The sequence below is a fragment of the Lissotriton helveticus genome, chromosome 3_2, assembly GCF_964261635.1.
Source record: "Lissotriton helveticus chromosome 3_2, aLisHel1.1, whole genome shotgun sequence".
NCBI lineage: Eukaryota > Metazoa > Chordata > Amphibia > Caudata > Salamandridae > Lissotriton > Lissotriton helveticus.
In genome coordinates, this window is record NC_136062.1 from 102468772 (window position 1) to 102485376 (window position 16605).

General features: G+C 42.9%; 1 protein-coding gene across 1 annotated transcript in view; it reads left to right on the forward strand.

The window, feature by feature from the left end:
* The window catches only part of UNC13C (unc-13 homolog C), a 1503140-nt gene that overhangs the window by 1480206 nt on the left and 6329 nt on the right, over window positions 1-16605 (forward strand). Inside the window, exons 30-31 of the mRNA XM_078684856.1 lie at window positions 3686-3778; window positions 7414-7573. Coding sequence (XP_078540982.1) covers window positions 3686-3778; window positions 7414-7573 — 253 coding nt within the window. The remainder of the gene's footprint in view (window positions 1-3685; window positions 3779-7413; window positions 7574-16605) is intronic.

Genomic DNA, 16605 nt, shown 5'->3' on the forward strand with positions numbered 1-16605 from the left:
AACACCGAATGCCCTGTACGGGCAGTCCAGCCCTGTCTGAGGCCCTGATTTCGATTTTGTCGGACAGTGCTACTCTGCCACAAACCTGACTGTTATCTCGTCTGAAAAATTACAATTCCATGATATCCTAAGGAACTGGTAATACGGTGGATGGGATATTCATCACTTTGCGTGCACCCCTCCCCACGTCACCGCCCTGCAGGTCATCCCACTACCGACCGCGGCTGTTTGTGACAGAGCATCCCATCCACCAAGATCGTAATCAGGCCCTCAGTCTTAACTGATTATTCAGACTTAATATCAATTTAGTAAATATCAATTCATTTTCACATTTTTGTGCTTCATTTTACTGTTTCACTAATTTTTGAATTTTTAAAGCCTCAGGTTCTGTGTTAAAAATGAAAATAGTCGCTATAGTAGTATTGCAGTCAATAATTGTTTGCCTTGTTTCAGTGCTTATTTTGAGCTGGTGGTTGTCAGTGGGTGCCACCAGGACTTATTTAAGAGATGTACGGAGAGCAAGAGAGAGAAAACACGCCAAGGGGATGGAAGGAGGAAGAGAAAGACAGGAACATCTTATGCAAATTGGGAAAGCAGGAACCTGCAAGAGTAAGCTAAAGGGGAAGGGAGTGTCTGGTAGTGGGTAGAAAAGGCGAGAAGTGTTTTCAAGACTACCAGCCTTTGTTTTGAGCTCACCGGCATTTAACCCGTTAAGTGCTGCCGTCGGCCGTTGAACGTTCAGAGCACTACCTGGCTGGTGCTGCGCGCGTTTAACGGCCGACGCAGCCCTGCCCGTTCTTTAAAACGGCCGCACTGCCGCGAAAAAACGGCTGCGGTTAACGGGTTGATAGCACCAGCTCTGAGCTTCCGAGCAGTTCTTTGGGGACTGGCACTCATTCATTTTACAAAGTAAGCACTGTCTGTTTGAACCATGACAGACAAGTACCAAGGATATATATAGTAGTCTTGGCCTTTCCAAAGGGACAGTCTAGGTTGGACTGTGATTTCATGTCCTCTCTGGGAAGAGAAGTAACCGTAGATCAGTTTTTCTCCAGTTGGGTCTCATCAGAGAGGAATGCTGTGGCACAGCAACCCCGATGTGAACACAGAGAGGCTTTAAGTCATCTGTGAAGTAACATGCATTAGAGGCAAAATATAATCGTGAAGGCACAGTTTTAGTGAAGCAGGCAGAGTTGAAGATTTCAGAGGTTAGATTAAGGATAGCACTTTAGCAAATTTTGAGTCTCAAAGATAGTTTTTATATTAAAAATATTGAGCGGAGTTATTGGGAACTTTAGTGAAGACCTCGGCAAATAGGCAAACTGAGTAGATGACAAGAATATGAGAGGCAGTGAAGATGGAAATGGTGGCCCATTCGCAGTAGTGTAACAGAAAATGTCGCCCCCCCCCCTGCAGAATGTGAGGAAAGGCTTGAAGTCTCCCATTTCTCACAAATATTCATTGGCCTTGTACTGAACGGGGGATCTGAAAGGTTGTACACCCCCGTTTAAAGAGAGGGGCCCCCTGCACCACAGGGGCTGCAGGAGCTGCCTTATGCACTTGCGCATTTGGTGAAACAAAACCCAATAGTTCTATTGCTTGAGTCCTGAGTCGGGGTAAGATTAATGACATTAAATTAGATCATTGTTTTCATAGTTAAGCTACAGCAAGGTCAGAGGCCAGTGTCAATGACAATGATTTATTTCACCAAAGGGTTAATAATGATGTTTAGGGTTTGTTGATATCACACTGAAAAGAATCGAGTAACACAAATAGTATGGGCTTCATATTGAGGCTGATTGTGTTATGGAAAGACTTAAGTAACATCACATTAAAACCTAGAAGGGGTAAGCACTACCAATGTAACTGTGGGCTTGAAGTGTCTGGAAAAATAATGATAACTTTAGTAGAAGGCAGCAGTGTGTCAATATCAAGGAAATCCATGTTTCTCTAAATGGGAAAGATGTAACTTTTCCAGAACAGACCCCTGGGATATCAGCAAGCTTGATGTCAGGGAAGGGAAGATACCCCTTAGAGAACTGTGAATATGATTACCAAAGTGTATAGAAAAGGGATTCCATGGTTAGCATTTATGCATGCAACATATCGCATGGAAATAAGTTATATAAGGTAAATAGAATTTAGCCGTTCTGTTTTCAATGTGGGAACTTCGTGAGTATCAGAATGCAAGTTTCGATCTTTTGTACTTTTCAGCCCTCTGCATTCATGTGCTAAAAGCAATATAATGATTAGTTTCACCTCCCTCGGAAATCTAGAAATAACCATGCATAAGGTTTTTACATGGCTCTCTAATGTATCTCCCACAACTCTCTGTACAACTAACTACATTACAGTAGGGAACCATTCAAACTGCAGACAACCCATGAAGGCACCTCCTTTTCCTGACTAAATTCTCCGTCTTGTACTCTTCTACATGCTAAGTGGTTAATCTCCACTTTGCCACATTTGAAGTTTGCTTAGGGAGAAGACATGTGTCCACTCTAGTGGCAGGTTAATAAGGCAAGGGTTATGAAGTCACCTCACTATATTAACATAATCTTCAGTTTTATCTGATGTAAATGCACCACCGTTTGGTCATCCCTGGTGTTGAATGTGGCCCTTTCTTCAGGGATATCCCCAAACGTTTTGCCTTCACCCTTCACTTTTTGCTGAATTTGTATTTGCTCGACTTAAACCCAATTGGCAAATTTAATTTATGTATAAGTCCCTAATAAAGTGGTACTAGATGAACTCAGCTGATAAAAATAAATGCTACTATTGGGCCTACAGCAGTGATTGTGCTGCCCACTAAAGTAGCCATATAAACATGCCTCAGGACTGTCACTGCAGAGCCTGTATGTGCAGAATTAAAATATTTGACTTGGCAAATTAAACCTTTTGCCAGGCCTATACCGTCATTTTCAATACATATACGTCAACTATAGGGAAGGCTCTGGACATGCCAGAGTGCAGGGTGCGATATATTTAAAAAGTATACTTTTAAATTTTAAATTTCATGGTAGTGAAAAACTCTTAAATTAGAAAAAAACCTTGCCTAATACAATTAAACTGGTTAGTGGGGAAAGTGATAGAGCACCCTGATATTTCAAAACCAGCCACCATGGCTACAGCCCACCAGGGAAATACCCGATGAATAAAAGGGCTGGCCAGCCGGCCCAAAAAGGCATGAACATTTTCAAACAGTTTCCAAACTGCATTCTGTTTTCATTGTCTCTTAGGCTTGGGTTCGGGTCGTTCAAGTACCCAAGGACCTTGGATTCCTTATGTGCTGTTGCCAAGGTTCAAATCCAAAAAACAAGAGCACAATCCAAATGTCTCAACGTGGGACCAGTGTTCAGATGGAACTCATTTTCAAAGAGACAATATGATGGTACAGGAATTCCGGTATTGACTCTTTGAAAATGAGTTCCATGTGAACATTTTTCCCAAGTTTGTCACTAGGGTTTAGCACTTCATTGGGTGATGTGGAGTGCAGTCACAGAGTGAATATTTCAGCTGTCACAGGGTTTGGGGCAGATGTACGTCAGCTGGACCGTTTATTCATCAGGCTCTGTAGACAATACACCATCTCTAGAATAATGTTTAGTGCGTGTGGGCTAGGAGTGTTAACATTTGACTAAGGAATTTAGAAATGACTACTTAACCTATTTTTTTTTCTTTTTAGGACAATCTACCAATAACTCGGTTGGAGAAATGTCAGTTCAAGTGGACCTGTTCACGCATCCTGGAACTGGGGAGCATAAAATCACAGTCAAAAGTAAGAGTCTTATATACTTACAAAAAAGAAACCAATTTAAAGTTTTGTTTTAGGCGTAACCCCAGATCAAAAAAGCGATATTTTAACGTACTTCGGGGCATATTATCAAGAACGGTATTAAAATTATCGCCACTTTAGCAGCAGGAAACTGGTTCTGGTGTGAACCTGGGCTTCTATGGGAATTCACAAGGGCATATTATCAAGCCCATTATCGCCACCTTAGCGGGCAGTTTCCTGCCACTAAAGCAGCGATAATTTTAACGCCATTCTTGATAAAATGCCCCTTTGTGTCTCGGTGACAAATTGAAATGCAGCGTTTGCCTGTGCTCTGTAGCATTAATGGATAAAGCAAAACGGCAGGGCGACTTGTATTATGAATTTCTCCTACATTTCTGACAAAAAAGGGGAACTGCTAAAAATATGTATGCCTCCTTTGCACGCTAGTTCCATGTTTTGCACATGGATTTATCACTTGTATCAGCATGTAAGTGGTAGCAAAATCTAGATCTGGATTAACTAATGGGTATGCCCTGGTGCCCTTTCAACACAAGCATAGTCAAGCGTCGCCAAGCACTACAAATAGTAACGATAAATCAACTTTGATGTGTAAAACCTGACCCTCTTCCCTTGTTTTTTTTTTTTTTTTTTCTTAAATATCAACAGGTTGGTTTCATTTTTATTTTCAAATAACTAAGTCACCATTGTAAGCATTTGTCTACGTCATAGTGAAGATTTACTAGCGCCATTTTTGTCTTCCCTTGTTGATTCATGGTAGAGGAATGTCTTGAGTGAGCTGGAACAAAGACTTGAGTTTTGCCACAAACCCTGATTCTACTAAATTAATTTTCTCCACTACATTCTTCTAAATTAGCATTTTCTCACTCTGACCCAAATGCCAACGAAAAGTAAAAGCAGGTGCAAGCAAGGAGACAAGTGGAATATCACCTGATATAACCTCATGCACAGTGTAATTTTGCCTAAAGTACACATTTAACATGTCAGACTCCCATGCTTTTGTCCTAGGAATGTTTACTGTAGAGGTTGCCTGTACTGGAGGGTCTCCCTTCAGTGCAAGTTCTAGAGTAGACTTTGTGGCCTTTTTTACAAGGGGATATTGCTACCAGAACACCACTTTTAGTGTCATTCTTGTGGTGTTATCCCCTTCCCCCTTTCATGCTTCACTTAGCGTGAAAGGTGCGTGCAGTGGGTGTTGCAGTGGATGTTCTTCCGCAACACCCATTGCTTTTTGACGCTGCCCCATATTTACAAGGCTAGGGCACCGCTAAAAACTACGACCTGGGAATATCTGGTCTTAGATTGGCAATACAAGCAGAAACACATAATTTCTCCTCATTTTTTTGCTTTTGCCCTGTGTCCTGCATTATTGCAGCAAACATAGAAAGAGCAAATCGCCTTTGAAGATTGTTTCTGTGCAGTACCTTCCTGCACATAAACAATCGCCTTTGCAGTGCAGGTTCCCTTGCAGTGTGGCACAAGGGTGCCTGCGCTGGAACTAGACAGCTTTATGAGCACTAGGGGAAATACAGGCACATCCTTGCGTTTTAAAACTGTCGGTGCACACAATACCAATTTTGGGGTAACACAGCCCTCTGACATTTTATTTGTTGTTTGCTCACCTTTTCTCAACAGCACACGGTTAACATCACGGAGCTCAGCCAGGGTAAGGGTGAATGGCACCAGTGATGTGGTTAGTAGAAAACATACTAAATCTGGGCTTCTCTATTTTTTGCCTTCCATGCAATTCAGCAGTGCTCTTTTTCAGGCCTTAGTGGAAAAACCAGTTGAGTTAAAAAAAAACAACAACAAAACAAGCACTGGCAAAGCCATTAGATCCGCTCTTTGGGACATATTGGCTTTGCTGATGCCTTTTGGTGGTGCTATCCAACTTCAAGCTTTTTCCTGAGTCTGTGCAGAATCATTGAAAAATGTGTAAAGAAAAAGAGGATCAATGACACGAATGCTGCTTGTGACTGCATCATTCCACAATTGCGCACATTGGTGATGTCAAAACGCATTCGGGCCAGTGTAATAACGTGATTGCCATTTGCTTAAAAATTTGTATTTAGCAATCAGAGATGTTGGACGCTACTTTGATTGGTAACAATAAAATAACGATCTTTTGACACGAAAGAGTGCATTTTACAAAAGAGGACTGTAGGTTTGTGGGGGTAATGGAAGCAGAAAATGGAGGAAGTAGGTGGGAGTAAGACAGGAAAAAGCTTCACGAGGGAGAGAGCAACATGGGCTGGAGGAGAAACACACATGTAGATAGGAACACAGAAAGGAGGGGAAAGAAGAACACTGAGTGCGGAGGTGTGGAGAGAGACACTCGATGTTGAGAAACACACAAAGTGACAGCAACACAGGAAGCGATGGAAAATCGCGAGGGTTAGAACAACCTGGGCAATTAGAGTTTGGGGGTTAAATAAATAAGAGAGATGCACAGATTATGGGGTGGTGGACAGTTGGGGGAAGCACACAGGAGAGAGGAGACAGCTGAAAAACACATTCTCTGTCGATGGGTGCTTAACCAAAGAGTGAGTAGTGGTAGCGAAGACGCCAGTAAATCAGAAATATTATAAAGAGGCTGTGCTCCAGGAGTGGGACAAACACAAAATGGGCAAACAGAGACTAGGTAAGCCAATAAATAAGCAAGTAAATGACAGTGACGATAAAACCAATACTTACCAGTAGGAAGAAATGAGCGGACTGTAGGTTTTGGGTAAGCCCAAAATAGGTCTTTTGTAATCAGACAGCTTCTTCTATCTGGTAGGCTCCGCCTTATTATTGGAGAGTGCAAAATCAATATTGAATAGGCAAGGAAGAGAATACATTCTGCGTTTCAGTAAACACACTCAACTCCTTACCTAATTAGAATACATTTTCAGGTATGTAATCGAATCAATTGAATCAATATTTGGTAAAGCCAACAGGTCTTGCATTGGTTGGCAGATGTTTAGTTTTATCAATGCTTGTTTTTGCTTTGTCCTGGATTTTGCAGAAGGGTATTGTTTGAGCGCTGTGGGGACACTCATCAATCTAAATTTAAAAGATGCATAAAAGCAAAAATATTTTCGGCATAAAAACTCGCACATTGATTTAGTAGTCTTTGGCACTGAAGGGAAGTACCTATATATGGATATATTTCTTGTGAAAAGGAAGAATGCTGTCACTCACAGTGAAGTTAATCAGTAGCTGAAGTGAGAGGAAAACATGTGAATGACCACATAAAATACCAATGGGTGAAGAGGGCTTAGAGGAAGCCCCCTATGTAAGTATATTTGATATATAATTTTAATAAAGTCAAAAAGTCTTGACTAAAACAAGATTTAAAAACAACAGGTGCACCAAAATGGATTGTGTCTGTGGTTGTGCAGAGTTAAAGCTGAGCCTTTAGACATACTGTCAAACCTTAGATATTCGCTTTTGTACGATTTCATTTTCTTCCTATAAATCACACAAAGCACTTGCTAGCTCTTGTATGGCATTTCCATGGCAACCACAAGTTGACTTGAATAATTGAAGAGGTATATATAATATTTCATAATCCTGCACGGGACAATTCATTTGCATTTTAATGGGAAATCTAATCATTTTTATTCTGTTTATAACAGTTGTTGCAATTAATGATTTGAGCTGGCAAACCACTGCTATGTTCCGACCGTTTGTGGAGGTGTATGTGCTGGGCCCAAACTTGAGCGACAAGAAAAGGAAATTTGGCACGAAAACCAAGAGCAACACCTGGTCACCAAAATACAATGAAACATTCCACTTGTGAGTATGGTAGATCATTATGTTAGTTTGGAAGACAAAATAAATCTACTGTAGAATGTCAGTGATGGTTACTGTAGAACTTCTCAAGTTAAGAATTGCTCACAAACCATCGGAAAACCTAATCTTGTGTCTTCAAACGTAATCACATATCATAAAATTAGGATATTACACCTGTAGAGATAAGTAAAGAAAGATGGACAGTAGCTAATAAGCACAGTATTTAGTCTTACTTTGAAAACTGCGTTTTTTCATAGAACTGACTAGGTTTTCGAGATGGCTCAGCAACATAGCTGTTTGTCGGTTCTTTTTCATTTTTGAGTTTAGTGGGCAAAGCTCGTTCTTGCAATACAAATACAATATAAGCAAAATGGAACACATGAAAAAGATCACAGACTTAGCATGCTATAAAACAACTGAAAATTATGTATGGAAGGGAGCAGTTATCAGTTAAGTAAAGCATGTAGATGAAATGTTTCGTAACATTAGTTTTAACAGGGATATACTGGTGTTGGAATGAACAATTGCGACTGGTATCTCCCTCCAAATTCCGAGCACAATGAGTTGTTGGGTGTGAATGAGGAATTACATGCAAACTTGGTATTATCGGGGCAATATGCACCTGCGGATCATTATTACAGGCATAGTAAATTGCTTTTTCTGCTCCCATTTACCATTAGGTCTGAGCAGCTGGCAAATGGAATAAGTGAGAGCAATTCGGCTCACAGGGACAGGGGAGGAGGTAGGGACTGTGTCAGAGGTATGAGAGGCTCCTGTAATGCTTGTAACAGTGTTGTATTCTTCTCAAAGTGATAGGGGGGAGGGGTCGGTTAGGAGCATAGTTGTGTCAGTCCTTGCATAATTTCACCCCTGCCACCAGCAGTTTAAAGGGTTTGAGGCTAGCCTGCACAACAGGTTTATTATCATTTTAATTTTCTTCCCAGCACCAAGTCTTGGGGGTGGGCCATCGCGGTGACAGGCATGGAGGAGGAGTGGTGGGCACTGCTGCAAGTGCACATGTGGGTTTGGCTGGCCATCTTAGGTCAGCCAAATCGACATGCAAACTGAGATGGCTCCAACTCGAGCTACGTTGCTGGGTTGGAGCCAGCAGGCATAGGCTCCCAGTTTTTCTGGGAATGCAAATCCCGCCCACTCAGGCCAATCTTGGCGCTTCTCTCATGCTATCAGCAGCATGAGCACAGCATCTGGATCGGCCATGGGGCAATCTGGAAGCCTGTGCTGCAGTGGAGCCAGAGGAGCAGAAGAACAGCGATGCAGCGGGTGACAGGTAAGTTCTTTTTTTGTGTTGTTATTGTTGTCCACACCCCTCCACGCTTCACCACTTTTCCTTGACACCAGTCGCTACTGCCAGAAAGGCCTGGTAGCCGTAACATCAGAAACATTGTATTACAGTGGAGCAGTTTTCCCCTTCTCTGGTGATACTAGGCTGGAGATGCATAGTTGCGGCCTCCGACAACTATAAAGAATGGAAGTTAAGTTAACTACTATTTGAACTGGCTGTTCAAAGATTTCTTTTGTGGGCAGGGCAGTGACAAGGCATAGGGTATTTGGCACCAGGCACTGTGCTTTTCAGGGTACCATTCCCCTGCACCAGAATGTATTTAGTTCACTTAGTTCAGCCACTGTTCCTAGTTGTTGGAAACATGCAATGGTTACTCCGCTATTAAAAAAACCAACTGCGGATCTCAATGTTGCTTCTAACTTTCGCCCCATTTCATTATTGCCCGCATTTTCAAAAATCCTTGAGAGGAATATTCATTTGCACCTCTCTCAATTTGTGGCAGCTAACAATCTTTTACATCCCTCTCAGTCTGGTTTTCGCCCGGGGTTCTCCACAGAAACCACCCTTCTTGGAGTGACTGAGGATCTCCGTCTGCTACTGGATCGAGGGGAAACGGCTGCACTGATATTACTCGATCTCAGTGCAGCCTTCGATACTGTCTCTCACAGTATACTCTTAAAAAACCTTGCTTCCTTTGGCATTGGCGAAAAAGCCCTTGGTTGGCTTACGTCGTTTCTTACGAACCGGACTTTTCAAGTTTTTTCTCATACGTCCACATCCAACACGTATGTATCCCCTCATGGTGTGCCCCAGGGTTCTATTCCTAGCCCTCTCCTTTTTAATCTTTACGTTGTTACTTTGGCCCACATTGCACATCGTTCTGGTTTAAATGTATTTACTTATGCTGATGATTCACAAATTGTGTTTTCTTTATCCCAAGCTGACTCTTGCACTTCCTCTTCTTCCCTGCAAATTGGTCTCAGTGAGATATCCTGTTGGATGAACCTCAACTTTCTTAAATTGAACAGTGGAAAGACGGAGGTTCTAGTCTTTGGAAATAAACCTGATCTTTGGAGCCCGAGACATTGGCCGCCGGCCATGGGCCTATTGCCCACTCCTTCCGAACGAGTACGCAATCTCGGGGTCATTATTGACAAGAGTTTGTCTATGAAGGATCAGGCAAACAAAGTGGCAGCCACCTGTTTTACCATCCTACGGTGGCTGAGAAAAATTTTCTGGATACTACCTACTGACACCCAGAGATCTGTGCTGACGGGCTTGGTGACTTCCAGATTGGACTACGGCAACGTACTCTATCTGGGGTCTACCAAGGCGGTCATACGCCGCCTCCAATTAGTCCGAAATGCTGCTGCACGGCTTCTCTGTGGTTGCCGAAAAAGGACCATATCACAAGCGCTTGAGGGAACTCCACTGGCTCAATCTCGACAGCCGGGTAAAATTCAAGGCATTATGCATCATGCACAAGATCAAGATTGGAGCGGCCCCTTCTTATCTTCAGTCCCTTGTCACACCCTATATTCCTGCCCGTTCACTTCGTTCCTCCTCTCAACACTTGTTCTGCATCCCCAAGTTCAGACTTTCGAGAATGGGCGGCAGATCTTTTGCAACTTTGGGACCTAAACTTTGGAATTCCCTTCCCTTGGTAGTGCGAATGGAGTCTTGCCACTTTCGCTTCCGCAAAGCCGTGAAGACCTGGCTCTTTGTCCAATAATCATCTAGGACCACACGTTTGCTTTTGTCTTTCAAAACCCTTACGGGTAGCTGTCGCGCTATATAAACCCAATAAATAAATAAAAAAAATATATATATATTTATTGATTTTTACTTATGAGTAAGCGTCCAGTCGTGAGCCATATTCAGTCGTGAATATGGCTATACTACTGTATGGCTCGAACTGCCATCAATAAAGTGTTTTCTCTTTTTCTGAAATACTTCTTTTATTATTGAGTGTTTGGTGGGAATTTACCCTCCCTGGTGTGCAGTCATTTGCCCATGTCCAGAGTGCCCAACTGCTGTAGCTAGTATCCTAGCATTTGATTTGCTCCTGTCAGCACACTCATTTATTGTATGCCAGGAGGCCTAGGCCTGTCCCTTAACATGAATGAGGAACTGGGCCTGTCCTGTGCCTTTACTGAGGGATAGTGGACAACTGTACTTGTCATGGGTTTAGCACATAGAACAGTGGTGGCAGCACACCTTGTTTTGGGAATCTATTTTGTCTTTAGAATGGAGCCCTACTGGTCCACTCATGTAAAGTTTTCATTTTATGTATTTCCAAGAATACTAAGCCCCAATGTGGGGCAACAGGTCGTTAAAGATCAGGACCTAGGTGTGACTCCAGGTCGACTGCAATGGAGAGTGGGCCAGATACACCAACCAGGTTTGACCCAGTCAGTTGTTGTACCTTAGGACTTAGTCTTTTATATGTAAGACAAAATCCTTCAGCAGTATCAGAGGTGGGCTCCATGACATCTGGTAGGCATTGGTTGAGGTCCCGGTAAAGCTGTTGATTTTGGTGGCAATAGTTTTGATCAGAAGAATTTGAGATTTCATGCCCAGGGGAAGGTCCTTTCATTGGTTGAATTCTTTTGGTGCCTACAGCAAGATTTTTACTGTCTGACTTAGTCTCATTGTGGAGCTCAAAATCCTCCAGCAGGGCAAGGATGCAGGTGTGTCTGTGGAAGGATCTAAAAGGCAAGATTCTTTCTCAATGAGGTCTTGCTAAATTGGATTTGTTGCTGCAGAGAAGATTCAAGCAAGCGAAACATGTTTCCTCAGCGCAGCAGCAACAGGTGGATCAGCTAGGCAGGTTTATCTCAGTTCTCTCCTGGTATTAAAGTCCAAAAAGTGTCAGGTTTTCAAGGATTTGAAGAGAAGTCCAATTATACACAGGAAAGGTTATCAGAACTTCAGAAAAAGCACTTTGGGGATCAAAACTCACTTCAGCAGGGCCACATGCAAGTGGGAACAGGTCCAGGCTTTCAATTCTCCTCACAAATTTCAACCATCGGATACACTCCCCTTCTGTTCTTTCACAGTCCAGTAATGTTCTGAGGAAGGTGACAGGGGATGTGTCATTTATGCTTGGCACTAGCTTGTAAGTGGGGGTTCCTCCTGGCCCCTCCCTAACCAACTGGTTAAAATTTCCCAAGAGCAACTCTACCCACTTCTGCAGCAGTTCCCATGTGCCCTACTGCAAAGTATCTCTCAAGGGCCCCCATTTACTAAATTGAAGCAGGAGAAACCCATCTTCCCTAGCGCAGAGCCTTTGTGTCTAACTAGAGGTGTGACCAGGGAAATAATCAATCCCTTCCTCCTTTGTCACTTCAAATCGGTTCTAGGTCCAAATTTTCCAAAACTGGGGTTGGTGCGTGCCTGACTGGTAGGGCAAAAGAAGGATCCTGTACAGATGTCATTTGACATCTGCTTATGACAGGAGTGGTCCCCTTGAAGTCAATTAAGTTCCTGGCCACTGCCCAACCGATTGCCCTGCTTGAAGAACAGACATTTTACAACGACTATATCATTGTCTCTGCTCTGAGCAGTATATCAATTGATGTGTAATTAACATTTTACAAGCTATCCGTTGGCATTTTATTAACTGATGGAATGACAATCAGTATGCCATGATATACAAATCCCTAAGTGTACTATAATATCCATTCAGATATTTTTGATTTCTTGATTATAAATTCAAAATGAATATAATAATGTATTTACATAAGTGTTATCAGGGTTCATTAAAATGAATGCGTTTTCTGAGGTGGAATCAAGATATAAATGCTGTGTGTCAGAATTCCTATTACCATTTTTTTTAAGAGAATACAATCATCTGCATATCTGTCTAAATAATCTGGCTTCATACCCCACTGATATTTACTTATTCAATACAGAGTTGAACTCCTTAAATTTTTCCAGTAACACACTAAAATAATCTTGTTGCTTTCTAACTACTTGGATTGTGATCAACCCATTAAACAGCTTATGATGATTCCATTATTGTAACATCTAGCGATCTTTAAATTAACAGTCATAGGAGCTTGTTTTATGTTTAAAGATGAAGTTATAAAGTCTGATAACAGCCAGTATTACTTTTATATTAACGGTTGATACTTCTTTCATTGCTGGTATTGTTCCTGACCCTTTAATGTTTTTTGGCAATATCATAGCATGTTGAAGGCAAGCACAGATTGAATTTTCTATCATGTGTGCTGCATGTCAAAAGCTCAAATAAGAAATCACTGAAGAGCCGAGAATGAATAGCTGCTTGTACATATAAAAAATATTTAGAGTTTAAGGGCCTTATTGCGAGTTTGGTGGTCCTCCTGTTGGCCTGCCAGTGCAGCACCAACAGGAGGACGGCAAAGGCTGTAGTGTCCCCGCCAGCCAGATTACGAGTGTAATCCATGCTAGGCAGGTGGGCAGTGCCTCGGCGGTCTTGCGGCAGTTAAGCTAATAGGAGAGCCTAACATGGAGCCCACTGCTGTGATGCACCTGCAGCATGTTCCTGCACGATGTGGCATGCATGCAACACAGTGCAGGAATGGGGGTGCAATTACAGGAGGGCACAACATATGCCCCTCCTGCATGCACCTACAGGCCCTAATACGGCTGGGGGCCCTTTTAGGGCTTCCTTAGTTTATTTCTCTGCCACCTTTTTCAAGGCGGGATCACTGCAAAGAAAAGGGCAGCTAAAGGGCAACTTGTAATGTGGTCAGCAATGCTGGCAGTGGCGCTGCCAGTATATTCAGGCCAGTTTCTGAAAGCTAGCGGTCTTGTGGAGTTCTGGCCACCACACTCAGAATACTTGGGGCAGGCCCGCAGTGTGGCAGTGGTCGGACTACAATGGTCCTGCGGACCGTAGTTCCTAAAATAAGACCCTACAGCAAGGCACAAGCTCTGTGCTGACGGTAGCAGCAGACTTAACCAATCAGTTACCTAATTTATCACTTAAATATAATACCTCACCAAATAAGAAAATCAGTACATGTGATTTAATTTCAAGATAAATTGTTAAAACCTAGAAAGAACAATGCATCCTCCCAAATTATGCTGTCTTCATAATTGCACTGCATATGAAACCGTGAATGTAAATAGAAATAACGATTACCCCAGAAGAGAATGCATGAGAAATTTGCCTCTAGGGCAATGTTGCAGAGCCCAGTCCACATAGACAATCAGGTTTAATTGAAGTGTCTCTTTGTACAGCTTTGATTTCTTGACAAGACAAACCTCAGAGAAAGATAGACAATCAGGTTTAATTGAAGTGTCTCTTTGTACAGCTTTGATTTCTTGACAAGACAAACCTCAGAGAAAGAGTTGGGTATAGTGTTCAACAAATTAGCAACACAGGATTAGGGATAAAATAAATGCAGTGGTCACAACCATTAATAAAATAAAATATAATAAATATGTATTATAGCAAAAAAGGTTAAGGATTTAAAAAAATTAAGTTAGAAAACACTAATCAGCAGTCGATGTTGCAAAGATGCCATAATAAAAGTAATTAAATAAACAAGCATAATGTAAAACATCATCAGGAAAAGTGATGGTTTAAAAAGGGCTGAATAAAATCTTTTGGGGAAATCTAAAATAAATGAGCATGCTATCAATGAAGAAAGTACTCGAGGGGGGAGTGGAAGACGCTGCAGTGCTGCCCTGATTGACTGGTGTGGAGTGCTGAGGGTGCTGCGCCCATGCAATCTAATAGCATATTACCTCTGGCTCAGCGACATAGACATTACCATGTTGCCTGTAGTAGTGAGCGCTCCAACGCAGGAACACCCCAGCAGATTCCTCCAGCAGACACACCAATGTCAATTGTCAGCAGACTGTCACAAGAAGGGAAATGAGCGCGGAAGAAGCCACCATTTGTGAAGCTCAGTACGCGGGTTTGTGTACGCCACTTTGCCGAGACAGGCACGGGACCCAGGAGCAACGTGCAGCATTTCTGAGCTATGAGAAAAACAGACACTAAACAACAAAAATTGGTATTTGGGCAGCGGAAGGCACTCCGGTGACCCCCTGCCACGGAGGACACCCAAACAGAGACACAGTCTATCGGTGTAACCCCTCCTGAACCGGACATAGGTAAAATGTTTAGAGACCTGTGTCTTTCACCACCATCAACAGTAAAATGGACTCCCTGTCTGATAGATTTGACTGCCTAAAGGAGAAGGTGACAAACCAGAGTGAACGCCCAGAACAGGTGGAACAGCGTACCTCCACGTTAGAAGATTAAGGCGTGGCCACTCGTGAAAAGCTCCTTACCATGGAGAAGGTACTTGAGGTAATTAGAAACAAAAACAAAGACTTGGAATCAAGATTGCCCCAAAATAACCTGCGCATAGTGGGGTTGCCAGAGTCCACTGCAATTGCTCGAGAAGAGGATTACACCGAGGAAATGCTGCTGGCCCTTTTTGGAGAGTTGCTCTCGCCTGTCTACATTGTGGAGCAGCCCATCACTCTCTTGGCTCCAGCCCCCACCCACACACCAGCAAGGCTCATAATCGCACAACTCTTGAACTCTCATGATAGAAACACTACTCTGCCTTGTCAGAGACATGCACAATGTTGTGTACCAAGCAGACTTAGTATTCTTCTACCCCGACTTCACCCTGGCAGTACAAGCAGCCAGAAGAGAATTTGTGTCAAATTAACGCACCCTGCAACAACTTGAAGTCAAGTACTCATGAGCAAAACTTTGAGTATTCCAAGCTGAAAAGACTACCTACTTCATGGATCTTAAGAACCCAGCCAGGATTTACGTCTTGCTAAGAGGGCCGACCGGCCCAGGAAAGACACAGAAGAAGAAAATCACACCAGTGACAATGATTAGACATCAGTTGCTGTGATGAACCTACAAGACACTACAGATAATGACCCAGTGGTCGGGCCACTCTGGTCACAGGAGACAGTGTCTCTCCTCATGTGTATCCTTTACCTTAACTTAATGCCTCTCTAGCTGATACGCTTGTCAATTTGACAATCACGCAGTCTGGGTCGCTCCTTTGTAAGTGTGTCCCATTACCCAGCCCTTGCGGACGGACATGTTGGGTTCTTTTACCTTCCCCCGGGGGATGTTTCCTATACACTGCACAATGCCACACTCTAGTTGGGGAGGTGGGTTGTTTGGAATTCTTACTCAGCCCGATTGGGCGGCTGATGTGGGTGGGTTCTTCTGGGGGCGTTTTCAGATTGTAATTGTTGAAGAGCCATAGCTCCCATTTTGACCTTCTATTTCCCTTGCCCAACTCCACTGACGTGATTTCCATCACCACGCGCACACAGGCGCATTGTCAGGCAGGGCAATATGACTAGAATTAAAAGTGTAATTAGTAATGTGCTTGTTTAAATGATGCACGCAAGAATAGGATGGTAGATGCATACCCTTACCGCCATAAAGTAGATTATTGCTTCCGGCAGGATCTTCCCCTCACTGAGAACATGCATGGGCGTTTACGGGCGGGATGGGTGGAAGAAAAACACATTGCATGCTATTCAAATTATGCTTGCGGCATTGCTATCCTTATCAGGAAAGGGCTGACCTGGTGCACACACACTAAAGTTTGCGATAAGATGGGCAGGTACGTTTTGCTGGATGGTACACTGCGTGGACACCCAATCCGACTCATATCAATATATGGCCCCAACATTGATGACCCTGGACACTGCCTTGCTATGTGATTGCTCCACTGTGTATTATTGGATA